At 51.2% G+C, this 21871-nt stretch overlaps 2 protein-coding genes across 8 annotated transcripts in view; both read right to left on the bottom strand.

The window, feature by feature from the left end:
- Positions 1–1341: 1341 nt before the first annotated feature.
- Positions 1342–19738, bottom strand: BBS1 (Bardet-Biedl syndrome 1). 3 transcript variants are annotated; one of them, XM_081239812.1, is made up of 17 exons: positions 19643–19738; positions 19221–19297; positions 19071–19105; positions 15916–16188; positions 15754–15800; positions 15574–15612; positions 15379–15451; positions 13301–13432; positions 12351–12457; positions 10679–10799; positions 10340–10498; positions 9170–9239; positions 8412–8570; positions 5812–5945; positions 4651–4785; positions 3743–3829; positions 1342–3509 (listed from the first exon to the last, which is right to left on the bottom strand). In XM_081239812.1, exons 1-17 carry the CDS (start codon positions 19687–19689, stop codon positions 3423–3425), a joined length of 1782 nt encoding a protein of 593 aa, XP_081095938.1. In that variant the 5' UTR covers positions 19690–19738; the 3' UTR covers positions 1342–3422. The 3 variants fall into 3 exon arrangements, with proteins under 3 accessions (XP_081095938.1, XP_081095936.1, XP_081095937.1); XM_081239810.1 differs by having other exon boundaries at positions 19221–19294; positions 19643–19711; XM_081239811.1 differs by lacking the exon at positions 13301–13432 and having other exon boundaries at positions 19643–19714.
- A 671-nt stretch (positions 19739–20409) lies between these two features.
- The window catches only part of DPP3 (dipeptidyl peptidase 3), a 45454-nt gene continuing 43992 nt past the window's right edge, over positions 20410–21871 (bottom strand). For all 5 annotated transcript variants that reach the window (XM_081241515.1, XM_081241511.1, XM_081241513.1 and 2 more), the window contains exon 18: positions 20410–20957. In XM_081241515.1, coding sequence (XP_081097641.1) covers positions 20785–20957 — 173 coding nt within the window. In that variant the 3' untranslated portion in view covers positions 20410–20784. The remainder of the gene's footprint in view (positions 20958–21871) is intronic.

The raw sequence follows: 21871 nt of genomic DNA, 5'->3' as shown, positions 1-21871 counted from the left end.
TTTTTGGTTTTTGTTTGTTTTTAGTGGTTGTACCAACTCATCGAGTTTTATGTGTCAAATGTTTTATTTTTCATTTCTAGAGGTTGTTTGGTTCTTTTTCAAGTTTGCCTGCTCATTTTATATACTCTTGCTGTCTTACATTTTAAGGTTTTTTAAAATTAATTAATTGATTGACTGATGATTTATTTATTTATTTTGGGCTGTGTTGGGTCTTTGTTGCTGCCCACGGGCTTTCTCTAGCTGTGGCGAGTGGGGGCTACTCTTTATTGCAGCATGCGGGCTTCTCATTGCGGTGGCTTCTCTTGTTGCAGAGCACGGGCTCTAGGTGTGCAGGCTTCGGTAGTTGTGGCTCGCGGGTTCTAGAGTGCAGGCTCAGTAGTTGTGGCACACGGGCTTAGTTGCTCTGCGGCATGTGGGATCTTCCCAGATCAGGGCTCGAACCCATGTCCCCTGCATCGGCAGGCAGATTCCTAACCATTATGCCACCAGGGAAGCCCAAGTTTTTTTTTTCAAATTAGTGTTATTTGGCCATGCCGTGAAGCATGTGGGATCTTAGTTCCCTGACCAAAAATGGAAGAATTATGAAAAAAGACATGGGGTCCAGGAATTAGGGAATCTAGCCCAGAACATGGCAAACAGAATTCCCAGGAGAAGTGCTCGCTGCAGTTCTAGAGAGCCAACAGCATTCACTTAGGCAGGGGATGAACAGAAAAAAGAGGGACCGTCAGACTGGGAGGAGGGAGAATTAGCAATCGGTATAATATAGAAAACTAAGCAAATGAAAAAAACAGGGCAATCATTAACTCCATGAAAAATAAGTACACAAAAAAGGTAATTTAATTATAGCCCAATTCTTGGCTCTGTAGCAAGTAGATAACTTTCACACGGTAATCCAAACAGTGAGTATGGATTTACCTAAAAACTGGGGAGAAAAGGAGAGGGCAGGGTGCTCCCACAAGAGAGCTATAAGCCTCACCTATTACGATAGGGAGCCAAGAAATAATGTCCAAGCATAAACATATTTAAAGAATAGCTAAGAGAACTGTAGCATGGGAGCAGTACTGGGGAATGGGGAGAGGCTTGCAGGGTCTTAGTTCCCTGACCAGGGACTGAACACGGGCCGCTGCAGTGAAAGCACGAGTCCTAACTGCTAGACTGCCAGGAAATTCCTGAGAGGCTGTTTTCTTGTTATAAACTACCGAATTCCATAGTACTAAGTAGGTACATGTTTTTAGATACTTTGAAAAAAAAAAAGGCACCACTCTCCTCATCCTTAATGTACAGTTTCTTGGAGCTCTAACTGGTGAGGGCATTGGGTATCATGCACAGTTTCTTGCTTTGTATTGCTTTATTTACACTGTCCAGACCAGTACAATTCACATATTTTTTAATGATAGGTACATTGTATTACATCATATAAATTCACGTTAGGTTGGGCTTAGGAATAGTTTCTCCACTTTCATCATCATGAATAACTATGAGTTGAACCCAGATCAGACTTCTTTGTCCCGAGTTCACACAGTTCATCACTTCACTGGGGTGAAAGGGATTGTGAGGTCATCTGGCCCAGCCCCAGTGACACAGCTCCAGTGACAAGGGGCCCAATACCTGCTAGGGCAGGCCCTTATCAGAATAAGCTCTCTCAGGAGACTCTTCAGGTTAAGCTGAAATCTCTCTGACTGACAGCGACACTCGCTCTACCTGTCTTTCCGTTTCCAGACGAAACCTCCTGCTTATTCCAGCTGTGCCTCAGTCAGCTTGATCTAGAAAGTCTAGACCACCCTGATCCAGTTGGCTTGTTTGCGAGTGGCTGGACTGTGCAGAGAGGAGGGGGATGGGGCTCTTTCTCTGGTCCAGTCCCCTTGCTTCAGAACTTAACCTGGCCCCAGAATGCATTCCCTGGGGAGGACAGGGGGTGACTGTGGGCTGTCCCTCACTGTCTCCGGCACAGAGGCTGTTGCCCGGCAGAATCAATCAGCTTGGGGCCCTTAGTGTCAAGAGCAAAAGCTCTGCACTTACTCCTGTCAAGTACCCCCTTTCTGGAGTTGACTCCTTGTTTCCTCTAGAGGGGCTGCCGACTGTAGGAATGTTAGAGCTGAATCTGGTCAAACTGCCTCATTTTACACTTGGGGAAACTGAAACACACAGGGATTTGGGTACTTCCCACAAGCCTGAGCTGTCTGCCACATGCTAGGCTGTACCTGGTCAGACAGAAGATATAGGTCCTTCCTCAGGCAGTAGGGTTCCTGGCTCACAAATGGCTCAGGGCGGCCCTGGTAGCGCTACCTCAAAAGAAGGCTGTGAGGCGGGCCAGGCAGACTAGCCAGGGGGCTCCAGGAAGCACCAAGGGCCCGGACTGTGGGTCTCTGATGCTTAAGGTCTAAACACGTACCTTCATTCAATCTTCAACCTGACTCAACACCTATGGTCCCTGCCTTTCCAGTGAGTCTCTCACACTATGGCCACTGCCCAGTGAACTTGCCACTCACCTGACCCATCTGGGCTCCGGGGCAGAGAAGAGCATCTTGACTGGCAGTTCTAGGCTTCTGCCTCCCAAACCCCCTCCCCAGGACCCCAGAGACGCCCCTCCTGTGCGCCACGGCCCCACCTCTGCTCTGTCTAGCTGAGCCTTCCTCTCCTGGGATGCTTTCTGGGCACGAGCATCCAAGTCAGGAGCAGCAGCGGTGTGGTCTTCAGAAGCCTGGTTGGGGGGCTGGGGCCACTAGCTCCTGCACGGCACTCTCTGCACCCCCGCAGCAGCTTCTCCCTTGGTGATCTTCATGGAGCATCACAGGCCTGAGACCTTGGCTGAGCCCAAGACTTCCTGTGGGAAGGCAGCTATTCCTGGGGCCCCCTGACTAGAAAGAGGGGCCCCCTGCTGAGCTCACGAGGGGAGATCAGAGCATGTGTTTTGCCTGCAAGCTGAGCCGGGAGGAGCCAAGCCTCTGGAACCCCAGGGAGCAACAGGGGGCTCAGTCTCACCCAAGAAAAGCCTCTGATTGTCTCAGGCAAGGCCCCAGCCAATTCTGCAGCAGCAGCAGAGTGACATGCCTAAGGGACGCGGCAGACGAGGAGGCTGCGCCTATGCCCTCATCTCACCTTGAGCACTTCAGAACTCTGCCTTCAGACCTGGGAGTGGTTTCTGGGGAAAAGTGGGGGGAAGAGAGAGCCCAAAGGGCCAACGCCTGGGTCTCCCTGAGGAGGACGGAGCCCAACCTCCTGGAGACTCACTGATCTGCTGCTACAGGTCACCCAGTGGTCAGGGTGGTGAGAAAGGGGCACTAGGAGAGGAGAGGGAGGCTGTCGCCCAGCACACTGCTGCACTGGAGTGGGCCTGGGGCTGTGGACTCTGCCCGGCTCAGTGGAAGGGGCTGGATCTCCCTGGTCCTGATTCCACAGGGGCCTTAACACGGGCTCAGGCGTCAGGCAGCTGCCAGTCCCTCACTCACAGGCATGTTGATATGGGCGCTGAGCAGGGGTGCGCTCTGGCCTTCTCGGAGCACCAGCACCTATGGAGAAGGTGCCCAAGGTAGTAGGGGGCATTCCCCCTTTACCCCTGCTCCTGCAAAGGCCAAGCACGGTCTGGTCTGCACTGGCCCTAGTGCAGGGCTCTGTCAAAGGGGAGGGGGAGGCTGGGAGGCCTCTACTGGGCAGACACCCACCCCGTCCTGGCAGCCACCCGGGGGCCTTGTCCGCACTCACTCACACTGACCTCCCCAACTAGTACCAACGGGCAACCTACCTTGATAATGTCTGAGATGCCCTTGTCACTAAGACTCTCCACAAAGGTCTCCAGGGGGTAGTTGAGCCCTGGCACCAGCAAGGGGACCTAAGTTTGGGGACAAAGAGGTAGAGTAAGGAAGTCAGCCCTCACGCCTACACGGTGTTTGGTAGATTCCAAAGCACTCTCATACCTGTTGTCCCAGCTGAACTTCAGCGTGCCCTGGCAGGGTGGGCAGGGATGACAAGCCCGTTTGAGGAGGATGTGGGCCCAGTGGGGGGAGTGAATGCCGCAGGGCTGCATGCATGTGCCTAATTAAAGCTAAACCTTTTTTTTTTTTTTTTTTTTCTTTTGGCCACACCGCACAGCAGGCGGGATCTTAGTTCCCCGACCAGGGATCGAACCCGTGCCCCCTGTAGGGGAAACGTGGAGTCTTATCCACTGGGCCGCCAGAGAAGTCCCTAAACCTAAACCTCCAACCAAGTCCAGGGCTATTTCTTTCACATCCCGAAGTCTTTCTCAGTTTCTGGTCCTTCTAACTTAGGGTCAAACCTGGACCTGGGGGGAAACCAGGCTCTTCACTCTGGAAGAGTCTCCTTGGGGCTCCCATTTCTGCTGCAGGAGTGGCTGGAAAACAGGGTGGGCTCTGGGACCCCAGAGCACCAACAGACTTCTGAGGGCAGCACCGGTGAGACCTGAACTCTCACTGTTCTCCCAGAACCTTCGGTGTGCCTCCCTGAGACCTCTCACAGGCTGGGAGAAAAGCAGCTGAGGCAGGTCTCGGGGGCTCTCCCCAGGGCCCCTGCTGCACCCTAGTCTGGTCTGTGGCTGTAGCCACTTGCCAGCTCCCTCACCTCTGACCTGCGGACATCTAATCCGGCCCCGCCCACACTTTCTCACTCCAGGTCTCAGTAAGCTGGGTCCAGTACCTTGAAGAAGGCCCGGGGCAGAGCATAGAGCCCCTCGTTGTACAGGAAGCAGACCAGCAGCCCCAGGATGGGTCGGGCTGTTGAGGTGTTCTGCAGGTGAAGGGTGAGCTTAAAGGTGGGGCCCAGGCCCTGAACCTGTGCAGAGGGTGGGGTGGGGAGAAAGCCTGTAGGACCTAGTGGCCTTGGGGGCCGAATACGGCCTACCCCGGCCCTGCCCGCCCACCCCCCCATCAGCGCCCTCAAGTCACCTTCCTTGAACCCCTCTAACGCACCGTCCATCCGCCCCTCAAAAGGCACGGAGCTCGGAAGCTTGGCTCCGCTTGCAAGGGATGAGCAAAAGCCCAGAGCGGAGAAGGGGCTCAACCGAGACCACTCAGCAAGCTGGTCGGAGGCACAGCTGGCCTGGGGAAGCCGGCCCTGGCTCCCACGGGTGTCCACGCCTGCCCCAGCCCGCTCTTCGCAGGGCCTGGCCCACCTCCTCCTCTCGTCCTCTGGTGGCTGCAAGGATTTCACTTTCCTCCCTCTTAGCCTCGCCTGCTCTGCAGCCGCTTCCCCTCTGTGTGTATCCACTTTCTTTAGGGGAAGAGATATCAGAAGCCCAACTGCATCAGACAGCACCCTCAGGGACCCATTCCGAGCCGGCTGGAGCCCTGACGACCTTGAGGTCACTTGTGTCTGAGTACAAGGGGCCCTCATCCTCCTCGTGCCGGTGTAAGTCTCAGGAGGGCCCCTTCCCAGTACCGGGCAGTCCGAACTCCTTGGGCTGCCGGCAGTTACCGAAATGAACACGTTTCTTCCCTGTACCACAGCTGTAAGAGTCCCCCCAGGCTCCTGGGAAGAAACATCCCAAGGTGACTACCTGTGTGCCCTGCCCCAAGTCTGGGGGCTCGTCTGAGGCACCGCATGGAATAAGGGGGCTGCAAAGCGTGCCCCACTCTGCGGCCAGCCAAGGGGAAGAGGCGGCACAGGAAAGGGAAGGTGGGAGCGCTCTCACAGAGGGGGACGTGAGACCTGGGCCCTGGGCCTGTGGGAGGGTGAAAAGGGGCACGGGGCCTAGTTGCCTTGGGATCCGCTCCGGGGCCGAGGGGTGCCCGCCCAGCCCTGACCTCTGCCCTTCTGGCCCTGAGGTGGCCTGATGCCCCCCGCCACGTGGGTGCTCACCACAGCGTGCAGCTTGAGCGGCTCCCGCGCCGTCGCAGACACGGGGCTCAGGCTGGACTCGAGGGCCTGCGCGTAGGCACGGGCGGCCCGGAGGCGCAGCAGGTAGAGGTCTGCCTGGAAGGTCCGGTGCATGGCTGAGGAGGCACACAAAGGGCCGATGCTGGACGTGAGGCGGGAGGACGGGGCAGGGCCGGGGGAGAGGGCGCTCCTGCTCAGGCGGCCGTGGGGAGAGTGCAAGAGGAAGGCACAGTGGGCAGAGGCTGGGAACGTGGGCAACAGGAGGACTGAGGTCCCACAGCCAGCCTCTGGTGACACTGGACGCGGACCACTCCCTGCTCCTCCTTCCCGGTTCTCCCACCACCTGGCTGCCCACACAGCCTCAGCCTCCTGTGCTGGCTCCTTCTAGTAAGGGCTGGGGTTCCCTTGAGTTTTGTCCTTGGTCTTCTTCTCATCCTCTGTCTTCCTCGCTGCCCCATCCATGTCCTGCCCCGGCTGTGACCACCCCAAAGAGGAACAACCGCGAGCTCCTGAGGGCAGGGGCGCATCAGGGCCCGGTCCGCGTCTGCACCTGGTACTGTGCACTCATCTTGGGCAGCTCGGCGCCCGGCCTGCCTGCTGCTTCTAACTGCCTGATGGGCACCTCCACCCGGACGTCCCATCAACCCCTGGAGCTCAACGCTGCAGAACCAACCTCATTTCCCTAACTCCGTCACTGCATCCCCATCCATCAAGTCACCCAGGTTCACCCCTCACAGCTAACCATTTGCCAAGGTCGGATGAGTCTTCCTCAAGGCGTCTCCAGAGCCCGCTCCCTCCCCTCCATCCCACTGTCCCCTGTTTCCAGACTGAGCACCTCGGTCGGCCAGTCTGTCCTTGCTCCTTGTGCCTGCGAGGACCCTCCTGCCATTCGGAAGCTTTCATCTTTATGTTGCCCCATCCTTTCCTCTTTCCTTTTTCCTCGGACACTTTCACAGTTTATTTTTAATTTACCCAGAATTAACTTCTGTGTTTGGTATGAGAGTACTAACTTTTTTTCTAGAAACAAGTTGTCCTAATTATGTTTTTTGGAGTCTCTCCTTCCCCCACTAATGTGAAACGACACCTCTATCATATACTGACTTTCCACGTGTACGAGGGTCTGTTTCTGGACTTCCTAAGCGTGCCACTGAGCTGTATCAATTCCCACACTGGTGCCACAGCTGCTAATTCCTACAGCTTCCTAGTTCATTCTGCTATCTGATAGGCTGAGTCTCCTCATTCTTATTTTCCCCAAACTTCTTAGATTTACTCTTAGAATCAACTGGTCAAGTCCTCAAAATAAAACCCATTGGGATCTTAACTGTAACTTTGCTATGTTTCTCGATTAATTTCAGAAGCTGTTAGCTAATCAACAGCTTTACAACTTTAGGCCTTACTACCCTGAGACTTGGTAAGTCTCGTCATTTAAATATTCAGGTGGTCTTTCCTGTTCTTTAAAGCAGTTTTATAATTTTCTTTATTAGACTTTGTATGTTTTCTTGTTAAGTTTACGTCTAAGGATTTCTTTGCTATTGTGAATGGAAACTTTCTCTTTTCTAACTGGATACTGTTGGTATATACAAACGCTATTGATTCTTGCTATTTTCATTATACCTTAGAGAACTTCCTAATTATTTCTCTAATATATCAATTGCTTCTCTTGGGTTCTCTAGGCTACAACAGCCTGCCAGCTATTTTTTTTATCCTGTAATTTATCCTTTAAACTGTAAGCCAGATTCCTTTCAAAGACAGAGGGGGTTGAGTTACTGTATTTTGCTGCTTAACATCTTTCCCATCTCTCCACTACAGGGAATAAACCAACACATCTTAACTTTGCATTCCAGACCCTTTCGGAGCCAGCTGACCTGCTTTTCCAGCCTCCCCACTGGCCACTGAGCCTGCCTGCACTGCACCCGCAGCTACATGGCAGATGCTGCTTAGATCCAGGTAGGGCCCTGTGCCTTTTCCCAAGCCTCTGCCTAAATCGCCCTCCCCTCTCCCTCTCTGGCAGGTAGGCTTATAATCATCTTTTAGGGTCAAATCCAATATCATCTCTCTCTGAAGCCTTTCCCAGGCTCCCAGGCAAACACACTCCCTTGTGTGTCTCAACAGCCCTCTGCAGAGACTTATTCTACACCTGTCATGCAACATGGAGTTAGCAAGGTCTACTGAGCTCTTTAGGTAGGGACTGGCCTGATTCTAGGCGCCTGGCACAAGGCCTGGCATAATCATAGGTATTAAGTGAATGAATGAACAAAGAGAGCAGGAAAATCAAATAGGATAAGGAAGAACCTCGATCAGATTCTACTTCTCTCATGAGAATTCCTCCATCTAGAAGTGGCTGCTCCCTCCTTGAATTCTAAGGGCTCTCGCCCTCACCCACAGCACCTTCCACCTTGAGCTGTAGCTCTTTGTTGGCAGGGTGCACCTCCTAGGCTGTCTCTGGGCTTCCAGAGGCATGAGACCCACCCGGTTCACCCAGGTCTCCTCCCACTGCTCAGGGCACCCAGGTGGCGTTCACCCAGTTCCTGCTGCCTTGGCGCAAGGGAGGAGGAACAGGAAGGAGCCAGCCTGAATCTCACCGGTGCCGGCTTCCCGTTCTCGCAGTGTCTGATCCACATAAAGCCGGGTCTTTCGGGGCATGTTGAGTTTCATGGCCTGGGCTGGTGGGGGACCTGCTTCACCTCCCCCGTCCACAAACACTGCTGTGCGCTTCAGGATCTTGATAATCAGGCCACCACCTAGGGAGGAGGACAGACAGAAGCAGATTTGTCCTCCCCAGTTCTACCCTACATTCATTCCCATTCTTTCTTCCCAAACAATCTGTCTCATATTGACATATTTCAGTCTTCCTGCTGAGACTCTGAGTTTCTGGAAGGAAGGAAGTGTGTCCTACTATTAATTCATTCATTCATTTAGCAGCTGATTTACTTGTTTGTCTGTTTATTTTTGGCTGCGCCACTCTGCTTGCGGGATCTTACTTCCCTGACCAGGGATTGAACCCGGGTCCCCTGTAGTGGAAGCGCACAGCCCTAACCACTGGACCGCCAGGGAATTCCCCAGCAGTTATTTATTGACCACTGTGATGTTCCTGGCGTTGTGGCAGACACTGGGGTGAACTGGAGATAGAGCCAGGGCCTGGCCCCCAGGTAGTGACATCAGACTGCTGGTGAGCTGTCCCCAGTGAAGGCCCAGCCCAGAAAGGACACGTGTCTGCAAGCCCTGCTTTCCAAACCCAGGCCCACCCATGTTCCACATCCGCCTCCTCTTCTTTCCCAGGATCTGGCCTATCTCACTGACTCCCAACTTTAAAACCCCTGCCAGGCCTGACTCGCCTCACCTCGTGTAGTCATGATGAGGGTGTGATCTTCCCGCCCGTAGCGGCCAAAGCAAAGGCTGGTCACTGCATCCTACGGTGGCAATGTCAGAGTTTAGCTGGGAAAATGACTCAGTGAGGAGAGCAAGACTGGGGGGAGGGGGATAAGGCTGGGAGACCCCAGACATGATGTAAGAGGTGAGATGTGAGTCGAGGCCTGGAGCCACGCTGCCTCTAATCCCAGCGCCCTCCCTCCTCACTGCTGCGGCCACAGTTCCAGACTGAACATCACTGGCTCTGGGGTCAGCTTTCTAAGAGGCCTCCCAGCCTAGTCTTCCTCCCCAGTGTCTTTCACACTGCTGCCTCTGCCGCCTTTCAAAAATACAAATATGAGCCCGCCTATTCCCCGCTGAAAAACCTCCACTGGCTTTTGCCCTCCTTGTCAGGACATTCAAGGCCTTCGGCATCTGACGCCAACCTGCCTTTTCTCTCAGTTCTCTCCCTGCCCTTTCCCCAACCCACATACCACACTGCCTGTCCTCCCAGCAGCCTGGTCCAAACCAGCTGCTTTCCAATTTTACATTGTGACATAACGACATTTTATACATACAGGTACACAAAGTTTCCCATGTGATATATTCTGAACTTCTTTTTTCTGGTTCTGTTGCTGGCCTATTAAATTGATTTTGTTTGAAGAACTCTGGTCCAGATTCATCAAACTACCTGGATTCCTTTAAAGAACACTCAGGCCTCTCAGCCTTGGTTCATGTTATTTCCAGTCTGGAATATTCTATCTCCATTTATCCACTCCATTTATCGAAGCAGACCGCTTCGAGGCCCAGCTGAATTGTGATTTGCCCTGTGACATGGCTCCTGAGTCCCGTCCCCCTTCACCACCACCCCCAGTCACTAGGCCGCCTCTGCGCTTTTTCAGCGCTTTACTCTGCTTTAGTCTGCCTTGTATCTGGATCGGCTGTGTCTCTAGCTGGCTATCACTTCAGACTGTAAGTTCCCCGACGGTAAGGATTCAGCCACTGATTTATCCTTCTAATACAGTGAGTTGTGCATACGGGATGCTCAACGAATGTTTTCAAAATGCATCAGAAGTTAAGGGTGGCAGCTGGAGTGGGGTCAGGAGAGGCAGCTAAGGGGCCCCACAGCGGGGAGCGGGGCAAGGAGGAGGCAGCAGCTCACCGGCGTGTGGACGACGCTGAGCAGGGCCTTGTCGCGGTAGATGCGGACCTCTCCGTTGGCCAGTCCGGCCATGACGGCCTGCAGGCCCCGGGAGCGCTGCTCCAGGAGGTTCATGGTCAGGATGGCCGCGGGCATCTGCACCGTCCACAGCCTCTTACCCTGCGGGGGGGACGGGGGACGGCTAAGTGTCTGCAGGGGGCTCAGGGCTTAAGAGCGGAAAGAAGGGGTGGCTGGAGTTGCTGGGAAGGGAAGGCCGGAAGGGCTCGCCTGCTGAGGGGGACTAAGGAGGCACGGGTGGAGGGGCTGGGGCTGGGGCTGGGGCTTGCCCAGAGGCCACACCTTGTGGGTGAAGCCAAGCAGGCTGTCTTGGTTGCTGCCCACCACCAGGACCTTGTGAACCCGGACAAGCCCCACAGGCTGGGCACTCAGCTCGATGCAGTACTTGGGGCGCTTGGAGTCTCTGTGGAATAAAGACACTCTCCCAGCCCCAGAGGAACCCTCTCTCCTTCCCCGGCTGACCCTCCTCTTTCCAAGCCCCACAGACTATCCTGGCAGGAACCCTGGCCCACAAGCAGATGACTGCAGTATTAGTTCCACCTCTATGGCTTAGTAGCTGCATGACCTTGGATAACAGGAAGTGTGTCTTCCCTCCTAGTCTTTCTCTCAACTTTACCACAGTAATTTGTGTGATAACCTGGCATTTACCAGTTTACAGTGAGCGTACCGCAGGTTAGACAAAGTGATGGACCGACGCAGTTTAGTAATTCATCAGAAAAGCATGAGGAGTTTACTCTGTGTAAATGCACAGTTCTCAGTTTCCTGGCCTCTGAGTCTTAATTTCTCTTATCCAGAAAGTAGGGATAATTCCTGTCTGTCCATCACAGGCTCTAGCCCACCTTTCTTAAGTCTGAGCCAGAGTCATCTCCCACCTGATGACTCGTCTGAGAGCTTCCCCACTGGTCTCCGGGACTCCTTCCAATCTACCCTCCACCCAGCACGGTAATCTTTAAAAAATGTAAACGGGTCATGTCATTCTTCTGAGTAAAACCCCGTGATAGTTTTCTACTGCGCTTCGGATAAAATCCAAAATCTTTACCACGTCCCACCAGGTCCCGCATGAGCCGACCCTGGTCTCTACGTCATGTCTTGCCACCAAGCTTGAGTGGGACAAGACAAAGTCTTTCCCACCTAAGGTTCGCTTAAATTTCCTCTGCCTGTAACACTCTTGCTTCACTTTTGCAGAGCACAGGCTCTGGATGCACAGGCTCAGCGGCCATGGCTCACAGGCCCAGCCGCTCCGCGACATGTGGCATCTTCCCAGACCGGGACACGAACCCGTGTCCCCTGCATCGGCAGGCAGACTCTCAACCACTGTGCCACCAGGGAAGCCCTTGCTTCACTTTTTGAACAACTGGCTCCTTCTTAATCTTCAAGTCATCTCCGCAGACAGGCATTCGCTGATCACCCTGACCCCATTATTTTTTCCCATTGAGCCTATATTTTTCCTCCATAGCATGCATCCAGTTTGCAATATTATCTTGGTTTGTTGACTTTAATATCTATCTTCCCACAAGGGCAGGGACTTTGTTAATGTTTTGTTCATCAGTATATCCCCAATACGTTATACAATGCTTAATACATAGTAGGTGCTCAAAAACATTTCTTGAATTAAAAAAAAACGACTGTTGAGAAATATCAAACTAATGCATAAAGAAATTTCACATATCTATAAAAGCAACAGAACAAATATGAGAGACTATTTTTATTTCTTCTAACATCTGATTGCATCACTCGTGTTACGGCCACCCAGCCCAGTCTCTCACTTTGCCAGGCCCCATCGGACAAGCCTCCACATGTCCCCTGTGCTCAGGGCTCTGCCTCCTATATGAAGTTCTCAGCTCTTTCCATTCCCACATTCCAGCCCCAAAGCCCCCTGCTCATCTTACAAGCCCTCAAGACCACCAGGTTTCTGAGATGTTCCTCTGGCCCCAGAGACCACGGATGTGGTTACCTTCTCAGCATATAGATGTTCCCGTTGCGGCAGGCAGCAGCAAGACGGAACTCCACGTCGAACTGGCCAGAAACCTCCAGGAAGACGGGGACGCTGGGTAGGCTCATCTGCAAAGAAGAGACTCAAACATCCGGATTTCCCTGGAGCCCCAGCCCTTCCCCGACCTGAAGTAATTCCTCCAAGTCCCAATCTCCTCATTCACACCCTGCTGGTCACAGTTTAAACTTGTACAATTTTTCTGGAAGGAAACTCGGCAACATGTAGCCCTTTGACTAAACTAGGCCACTTCTAGGAATGTATCGTAAGGAAGCATTTAGATAAGCACGCAAAGATGTTTGGGCAAGGAAGCCCACTGAGGTGGTGTTAATAATAGCAAAAAACTGCAAACAAATGTACAACAGGTGACAGGGTACATCTATATAATCGATGTTGTGTGGCCTTTGCAAAGGCTGATGTGGTTTTATATAGATACAGAAAGATATTGATAAGCTTCTGCTACATGAAAACAGTAGCTTACATGATCCTATACCACGAGGCCATATTTGTAAAAAAAAAAAAATTATGTAAAGTTATATATCTGTGTCTAAATATGAAAATATCTGGAAAGACTTATGCCAAAGACTTATCTGTGGGTGGTGGGATTTGGGGATATATATCTTTTTCTTTTTTCTTCTTTTTTTTTTTTTTTGGCCCCATCGCATGGCATGTGGGATCTTAGTTCCCCGACCAGGGCTTGAACCCGTGCCCCCTGCAGTGGAAACACAGAGTCTTAACCACTGGACCACCAGGCAGGTCCCTATATCTCTTTCTTTACGCTTATCTACGTTTTATAATTTTCTACAATGAACACATATTACCAAGAACTAACTGGGGGGCAGGAGATATTGGGGAACAGGGGAGGGAATGGAGCCTGGGCCACGGGTGTGCCCACGGCCAGGCCCCACACTGACCTTGGCCAAAACAGTGAAGGCCTCTGGGTCCAGCACCAGGAGCTCCTTGTTCTCAGTGCCCAGCACCAGGCAGGACACAGCGTCCTCGTCAGCCAGGTTCTTCTTTAAGGTGGTCATGGTGGTGATGACCGTCTGCAGAGGGACTCCAGGGGTCACCCAGTAGCTCCCCTCACACCATCCCCCCAGATACTCCCAGGATGCCCCAGGAAGAAAGAGGGCAAAGGAGGAGGAAGAGGACCAGAGATGTGACAGGAGATTTACGTACAAAAAGGCGTTTTACTGCAACAAACCTAACTTTCTAACAAAAGAGCATCGTCTAAGTCAATCATAAACTATCTGTATGATAGAAAACCCATGCAGGCATTTAAAAAAATCACAGTTTACAAGAAGACTCAATGACAGGGAGGATGCTTCCAACGTATTAAGAGAAAACACAGGTAAAAAGTTATGTTAGTATTATCCCAGTTTTAAAAAACTATATGAATAAAAAAACATGCTGGAAAGCTAAACCCTTAAATACAAATACTGGTTATCTCTGGACAATGAGATCATAGGTGATGTTTAATTTCTTCATTGTGCTTTCCTACAGTTTCTACAGTGGGCATATGTTCTTTTTCTAACTGTGATTGGAGAGAAAACAGAAGGGGACGATCCCTTCTTTAGGAATTTCTCCTGTGGAAATAATTTAGCAGGACCTAAATGTTTCTTTGGATAAAGCTGTTCATTGTGTGACTATCTTTAAGATAAAAAAAAAAAAGGAATGATCCTCAGTGCCTAGTGGAAGGAGAAAAGCTATAGAAACATGGACGTTAGTGGCTCCCAGTCATGTAACCATGGCACACACTTGGAACGATGGCCTCCCCAAGACTGCATCTTTTAAGCAATACTTACTTAAGTCACTTCCTGATTTTAAAAGTACTCAGTGACAGTGACAACTGTGGACCTGAGCTGCTGCTCAGCAGGAGAGAACAATGTTTCTCACAGAATTGTCTAAGGCTAGCCAAATGCTGAGGTATGTGTTGGTCAGGGTGTTCGGCTCACATGGCCTCTACAGGAAGTAGCCGGTTCCCCTGCGGCTTTCCGAAATGCAGGGACAGCTATGGGAGCCCGTCCCTGGGCTAGGGTCAGGAACCCCTAGGTCAGGAACCACTGGAGTTCATCAACGAATAGGATCATCAATAAAGCCATTAAAAGCATAACTAAGAAAAATATGAAGTGCATAAAAAGGAGACATTTCTTCTCCAATGACCTGCATGTGAATAGTTACATAAACTATGAATGAAATAATGAATAATCAATGAAATAATCAAGGGGCCACTTGATTAAAAATGGAGTTCTTCAAGACTAATGCTCAAGATATAATGTTATGTACTCAAGGGAAGCAGGATATAAAAGCATATTTATAAAGGAAAGGTACCAAAATGGTAAGAGTACCTCTGAGTAGTCAGTGTAGTCACTTATATTTCTCCTTTATATTTCTCTTTATTTTCAAAGTTTTCTCTAATGAAAATATATTACCTTTACCCCCAAGATGATAAAAGTTATATAAACCTACATAACTATATATCAATTCAAAGCTGTCACTGTGGGGCTTCCCTGGTGGCACAGTGGTTAGGAATCTGCCTGCCAGTGCAGGGGACATAGGTTCAAGCCCTGGTCCGGGAAGATCCCACATGCTGTGGAGCAACTAAGCCCGTGCGCCACAACTACTGAGCCCGCGCGCCTAGAGCCCGTGCTCCGCAACAAGAGAAGCCACCGCAGTGAGAAGCCCGCGCACCGCAACGAAGAGTAGCCTCCGCTCACCGCAACTAGAGAAGGCCCGCGTGCAGCAACAAAAACCCAATGCAGCCAAAAATTTTAAAAATGAAAATAAATAAATAAATTTATTAAAAAAAAAAAAAGCTGTCACTGTTAACTGGAAAGTAGAAGCCCTGCAGCTTTGTGACTATATATGTGGAAGGGTAACTGCAAGGTAAAACTAGTCGCATTTGGCTGTAGAATTTACCACTAATGTTACATGGTCTTTTTAAAAAACTGTCCATATTTTTTCTAGGGAAATAAGAAGAGAGGGGCAGTACCTGCCGCCTGATGGACTTGGACTTGTGCTGGTTCACAAATGCCTCCATTTCACTCAGCTCCAGCTGCAGAAACCTGGACACACAGAGCACTGACACCTGCATGCCTTGGGCCTGGCTGCCCTCCCCAGGCCACTCCACAGCCGCTCCCTCCCCGCTGGGAGCTTCTGGAGCTCTGGCCCTCCAGAGGGCCCTTACCTGAGTGACTGTACAGACAAAGGCACCTCTGCCTTCTCCCTGTAAGGAGAGGGACCATCATGGCAGGTTTAGTTAAGGAACAGGGCCGGGGGATCAGACTGCGGGCTCTGGGATGAAGGCGTAGGGGTGGGGGAATGAGGGAGGGGTAGGAGGCATACGAAGGAGGAAGTGGGATCTCACCGGATGCCCTCCAGCATCTCCTTCAGGGTCAGGGGGTCGATCCGGTCCTGTGCCAGCATGGGAAGAAGGTACAGCCTGTGAGCACCAGAGCCAGGCAGGGAACGAGGACAACCCCAAGGCTGCCACCTTTGCCTTCTCGTTCTCATCCCGCACGTCACTCACCTCTTTGGCCTGGTTCCAAAGGTCCTGTTCCAGGGGGTTTGGAGGCAGCTGGGGCAGGCTGAACTTGAAGTAGGGCCTGAGATTCTTATACACATACACACAAGGGCCTGACGCGAGTGCCAGCGCTGGTGTCCGGGGTTCGTGTTGCTCCATGAGGAAGGTGGCAGCAGCGGCTGGCAGGGCAGGTAGCGGGCTTTCGCTCAGCACTGTGGGTCCTTTAAGCACCTTCAGGCGGGGCTGCTGCCCACCTGGGCCAAGGTCCCCCACCACCAGCTGTAGAGAGAGGCTGGATGAGTCCAGGCTCAGGGTCTAAAGACCACCCCCCCCTACTGCCCCTCTTCTTGGGCTTAGCTTTTTGCTGGTGCACATTCATATACGCTCACAATGCACCATGGGTGGGTGGGGGAAGGGCAAAGGCTTTGCAAGAAGGCTTGCAAGCTGTGTGGCCTTGGGAAAACTGATGCAACTTCCTGAGCCACAGTTTTCCCACGTGCAAAAGGGGAATACCTACCATATGACCCTTGTAGTGAAAATCAAATGAGATAATCAACTAGAGAACCTAGCGAGGAATAGGTGGCAGCTGATGTTTTCATTGTTTGTTCAGTAAACATTTCTTCAGGGCCTGCTCCATGCCAGGCACTGTTCTAGACACTGGAACAGTTGCTGAGGTCAGTGGGGGGCCTGAAACTCATATCTGGGCTCCGAGGCCTGGCTTCCAAACGGGAACAGAGCTAAAGATGCAGAACCAATCACGCAGAGCAGGATGTGCTCTATGGACCCAGAGAAGAGAACCAAGCTCCTCAGCCTGTCTTTTCCACCCTCCAAGCCACTGTAGCTGTCATGCAAGCCCATTCTCCTGAGTGAGGCCTTCAAGGCCCCTCTGATCTGGTTCCCAGCTTGTTTTCTAACACCTCCCTATCCATGCTATGTTCCAGGCAGTATGGGGGCTGCCACAGAGTGCCGGGATTCTGAGCATGTACAGTGTGCCAGGAGCCACACCAGTAACTTCATGCGTCCTTTCATTTAATCGTAGCAACAACCTGTGAGGTAGGTACGACTATTAGCCTCATTTCACAAATGAGGAAGCTGTGGCTTAGAGATGTTAGGTAAAAGTCACACGGCTAGTGAGTGGTAGAGCTAGGACCTGAACCTAGGTCTGTCTGGATCCAAAGCCAGTGGTCTTAACTCTTATTTCATATTGGCCTCAACTTTCTAATTTCAAATTTACTCTTTCCAAATATGCTGTGAACTTCCAAGCCTCTCTGCCTCTGCTTGTGCTGTTCCCTCTGCCTGGAATGCCCTCCTCTCTTCCATGCCTTCTTGGGACACTTCATTCATCCTTCAGCACCAGTTCATGTTACTGCCCTCTAGTGCGTCCTGATAGATTCACTGTTCTTTCATTGGTGCTCCAGTAATACTTTCCATATATTCTATTTTAGCATCCACTCATCTACCCCAAAAATATTTATCAGTTATCTAATTTGTGCCAGGCACTGGGTTAGATGCTGGAAATCGACAGTAAGCAAACTAGCCATTGAAAAAGTTATTACACAAAAGCATTACCATTTCACATTAGTGATTGGATCTGTGATTTCTCTACCCTTCACTGCTGTCAGCCCAGCGCCAAGCATACACTAGGTGTTCAGTCAACATCATGGATGAATTAAGGACATTGTCTATATCTCCTCCTGACTATGAACTGACTCATTTCTGAGTTTAGTGTGTGCACAACACCTGACACGCAGAAGGGGTTCACTGTATGCTTGCCGAATTGTTGAATGACTTATGGATAGGAATTTGGGGGCCAAAGTCACCAAATCCTACTGCACAGTCCATGTAGGGTATGATTCCCTTCAAGCTGCCCACATAACACACCCATTGTGGGTTCACTGCCCTTGCTGAGGGCTGAGCTGACAGACCCAGGTCTGCCACCTTTTACAAACTCGGTAAACTCAGCCTCTCAGAATCTATTTTCCCACTAATAAATAATATCTATGTATGTGAAACTGCCTCAAAGAGAGTTAACTTCCTTTACTTAGCCCAATATATATCTCAACCTTTTAAAAACCTGCGCCTTCAAAATTTTTAATCTATTTTTCTTCTTTTTTCAATATTTTCTTGACTGCCCCGTGCGGCATGTGGGATCTTAGTTCCCCAACCAGAGGTTGAACCCACGCCCCTTGCATTGCATTGGAAGTGTGGACTCTTAACCACTGGACTGCCAGGGAAGTCCCCCAATTTTTTATTTCTTTATTTACATTTTATTTACTTACCTTTATATTTTAAATTAAATTTAAAATTAAACCTTTTTATTATGGAAAATTTTCAGTCATATACAAAAGTAGAGAGACTCATATAATGAAACCCCAAATACCCATCATCCAGCTTCAACAATGATTAGCTCATGGCCAATCTTAAAATCTATGCCCTTTTTAAAAAAAAAATTATTTATTTGGCTGCACTGGGGTCTTAGTTGTGGTACGTGGGATCTTTTTTTTTTTTCTTTTTGCGGTATGCGGGCCTCTCACTCTTGTGGCCTCTCCCGTTGCGGAGCACAGGCTCCGGATGCGCAGGCCCAGCGGCCATGGCTCACGGGCCCAGCCGCTCCGCGGCATATGGGATCCTCCCAGACCGGGGCACGAACCCGTATCCCCTGCATCGGCAGACGGACTCTCAACCACTGCGCCACCAGGGAGGCCCGGTACGTGGGATCTTTAGTCGGGGCATGCGGGATCTAGTTCCCTGACCAGGGATCGCACTCGGGCCCCCTGCATTGGGAGCACGGAGTCTTAACCACTGGACCACCAGGGAAGTCCCTATGCTCTTTTGATAAACATAAAAATCTCACTCTCCTCCCTTCTACTTTCCCTCCAGAGTAACGTCCCACCCCCAACCAAGGGATGTGCCCTTCCAGCAAAGAATTACTTCAAGTTAACAAAATTAAGAGGCTTTATCTTAGTATAATTTCCAGCAGCATTTTGCTTTGCTTTACTTTCCGCAGCCTGTACTGTGAAATCAACAGGTTCTCTTCACTTTCCACATTACAAATAAAAATTAACCCTAAATGTGCTTTTTCAAAGTACACGTTAATTCCAGATTATGCTGAGCTTCTTTGGAGCCATCGGGAAGTCTCACCTCTGGGGTGATATGCTTACCTTGTACTCCCCGTCCCCATGCAAATCTGCCAGCTCTGGAAAACATAAAATAGCCATAAGCCAGGGTCTCAGAATTCCAGAGGCTTCCCTACAGAACCATCTGACTCCTCCGTCCCCCAAGAACCGGGGTTCCTGGTCCCAGAGACTCACGCAGGCAGGCGGAAAAGGTGTGGATGTTGGCCATGGGGTCGTAGTGTGCATCCAGCCATTTCGAACTGGCTTCACTGCTGGGAGAAGAGGGAAAGAGTTGCGGGGGCGCGGAAGATGAATCCCAAGGGAGGGGAAGAAAACTTGCCGGAGCTGATTTCTGAGAATGAGGTGTGTACGGAGCTCTGAACTAGGGGTATAGAACATCTGGGTCCAAGTCCTGGCTCCACCACCGGCGCACAGAGTGACCTCGAGTCACCCACATGCACCCATTCACTCCTTGGGCCTCAGTTTCCGCACTTGATCTCTAAGAGCCCTTCAAGGACCGCCAGCGCTGCTGAGAACCGCAGGAGCCCGGATCCCGGGGACCAGGGCACCCTCTTTACATAGGTAGGAAAAGAGGCCTCAAGGACCCCAGCCTTCACCTCTCAGCTCTGCCGCTGTCGGAATCCGACGAAGACGCAGCAGCCATCTTCTCAGGCGTCACCCTGGCAACCAGCTCCGGCAAGCCGCCGCGCAGCGCCTAATAGAGCCCGGGTTCTGGAAAGCTCGCGTATAAAGGTTCCGGGCGCTCAGCTTTCCGACCCGGGACGCAGAGGCCAGCGAGCAGGATGCTCTGGCTTGTGCCGGGTTTCTAGCTACTGAGATGCAATCCCTCATTCCAGCTCATATCATTTATCATTGATCCTTCCAGTAGGAGCTTCTGGGCCCTGCAGCTCGGGGTCAGCGGCAGGGCCCTCTGGCTTTGAGCCCTGGAGAGGAGCCCTTCTAGTGTTTATGAACAGCAAAACGTAACTCCTCCCCTCTTCATCCTCATGGTTAACCGGGTGGAAAAGAGGCCACTCCTTTTCTCCCTCCTTACTCTAGAGGTCCAGGCTCAGAGAAAAAAACACAAAGGGTAAGAGATTAAATCCTAGGATTGTGACTGAAGTTGAGGCTTTCCAGTTTTTAGGTTCCTGTTATATTTTTAAACAGAAGAAAAGCCACGAAGGAGGACGACAAAAATTGTGCTACGTTCATCTCTTGACTCTCTGTATATCCACATTTAGAGGTGGTGTCAAAATCCCGTTGTGGATGGGAGCCTAAAAATGACCCTCCTTCTCCCTCCGCAGGCCTTGATCCCAGCACCCTGCTGGGAGCAAATGAGAAGTGAGGCAAAGGCAAGGAGGAACCACACAAACTGCAAAGATGGTGGTGGTTTCTAATATTTATTTTTCTGGTTATAAAAGTAATACACGAAGAACACTGGATTGGGAGAGGTTTTGAGTCCTGCAGGATGACAGATCACTTTCTCAGAACCTGCATTGCCTCATCTGGGAAGCCGGATAAGGTGTCCTGCCTTGCCCACCCCGCAGAGGGCAGTGCAAATCAAATGAGATAACACAGGGGAAGCACTTGGTAAGCTGGAAAGTGCTGTCAAATGGAAGGGCTTAGTGTCACCGCCCTCGGCTGAGGTAGCACCAAGGTCCGAGCTCCTGCCCCTCCCCTAGCCCCTAAGACACGACAAAAAGGGGGCCACTTGCAGCCTTGGTTTAATGGAGTGGGGGAAGGGCCATGCAAATCTGCCTCAAGCCTGGCCAGATGGGGTTTCACTGGGGCACTTCCAGAACCGGGCATCAGCTGTGGCCAGCTGGGTGAGGATCTCCTCCAACTCGGGCCCATCCTCTGGGAAGCGTTCAGAGAAGGATCGGATGAGGCCAGCAGCTGAGGCCTCATACTCAAGAAGCTGTACTTCTGAGCCTGGGGAGGAGATGGAGAAAAAAAAAAGCAGCAGGAAAAGGTCTTAATAGGGAAGCAGAATCATAATCATAAGCATAGCAGCAGCTAGTTCTTCCTGAGCTCTTACCATGTGCCAAAAATTGTGCTCAATATTTCTTTTTTTTTTTTTGCGGTACGCGGGCCTCTCACTGTTGTGGCCTCTCCCATTGCGGAGCACAGGCTCCGGACGCGCAGGCTCAGTGGCCATGGCTCACGGGCCCAGCTGCTCCGCGGCACGTGGGATCTTCCCGGACTGGGGCACGAAACCATGTCCCCTGCATCGGCAGGCGGACTCTCAACCACTGCGCCACCAGGGAAGCCCCTCAATATTTCTTTATCTAACTGAATCCTTAAAATAATCCTATGAGGTAGGAAATATTAAAGGGGGAGTATTCAGTGAATTGCTGCATTCATTCATTCACTTAATAAAGATTTACACCAGTGCCATGTTAGGTAAAACAGACACAGTACTTGGCCTCCAGTAATTGCCTTATCTCTGTCTACTGTTGGACCCTGGGCAAGTTTCTCAACCTCTCTAAGCCTCAGTTTCCTCATCTGTAAAGTGTGCGCAAGCACAGTACTTGTTCTCTCAAGAAGTTGTGGTGATTAAATACAATAATACATCGAGGGAATGCTCACCAAGCGCTAGCTACCACGAGCATCACGACCTCTGAGCCTATTACTCATCTGTTAAATGAGGCTGTTCCCAGGGTACCCATCTAACTTATGGGGTGTTCCTGAATACTCATGGGAAGCACTTCCCTCTAACATCCTTCTACTGCTCCACCCGCTCACAGCACCTTGTTGTGCTCTGTGGCATCACGAGGTGTACGCAGCTAAGAGCACAGGCTCTGAGTTCAGATGGCCCAAGTTCAAATCCTGGTCCTGCCACCCAC

The sequence above is a fragment of the Mesoplodon bidens genome, assembly GCF_964165515.1.
Source record: "Mesoplodon bidens genome assembly, chromosome: 7".
NCBI lineage: Eukaryota > Metazoa > Chordata > Mammalia > Artiodactyla > Ziphiidae > Mesoplodon > Mesoplodon bidens.
This window is presented reverse-complemented; position numbering and strand designations above follow the sequence as displayed.

Coding starts and splice junctions, on each gene's coding strand:
- BBS1 (XM_081239812.1), bottom strand. CDS start 19,689: ATGGCTGCTGCGTCTTCGTCGGATTCCGACAGCGGCAGAGCTGAGAG. Junction 19,106..19,220: donor CACCTTTTCCGCCTGCCTGC/GTGAGTCTCTGG, acceptor TATGTTTTCCAG/AGCTGGCAGATTTGCATGGG. Junction 16,189..19,070: donor ATGGGGACGGGGAGTACAAG/GTAAGCATATCA, acceptor CTCTCTCTACAG/CTGGTGGTGGGGGACCTTGG.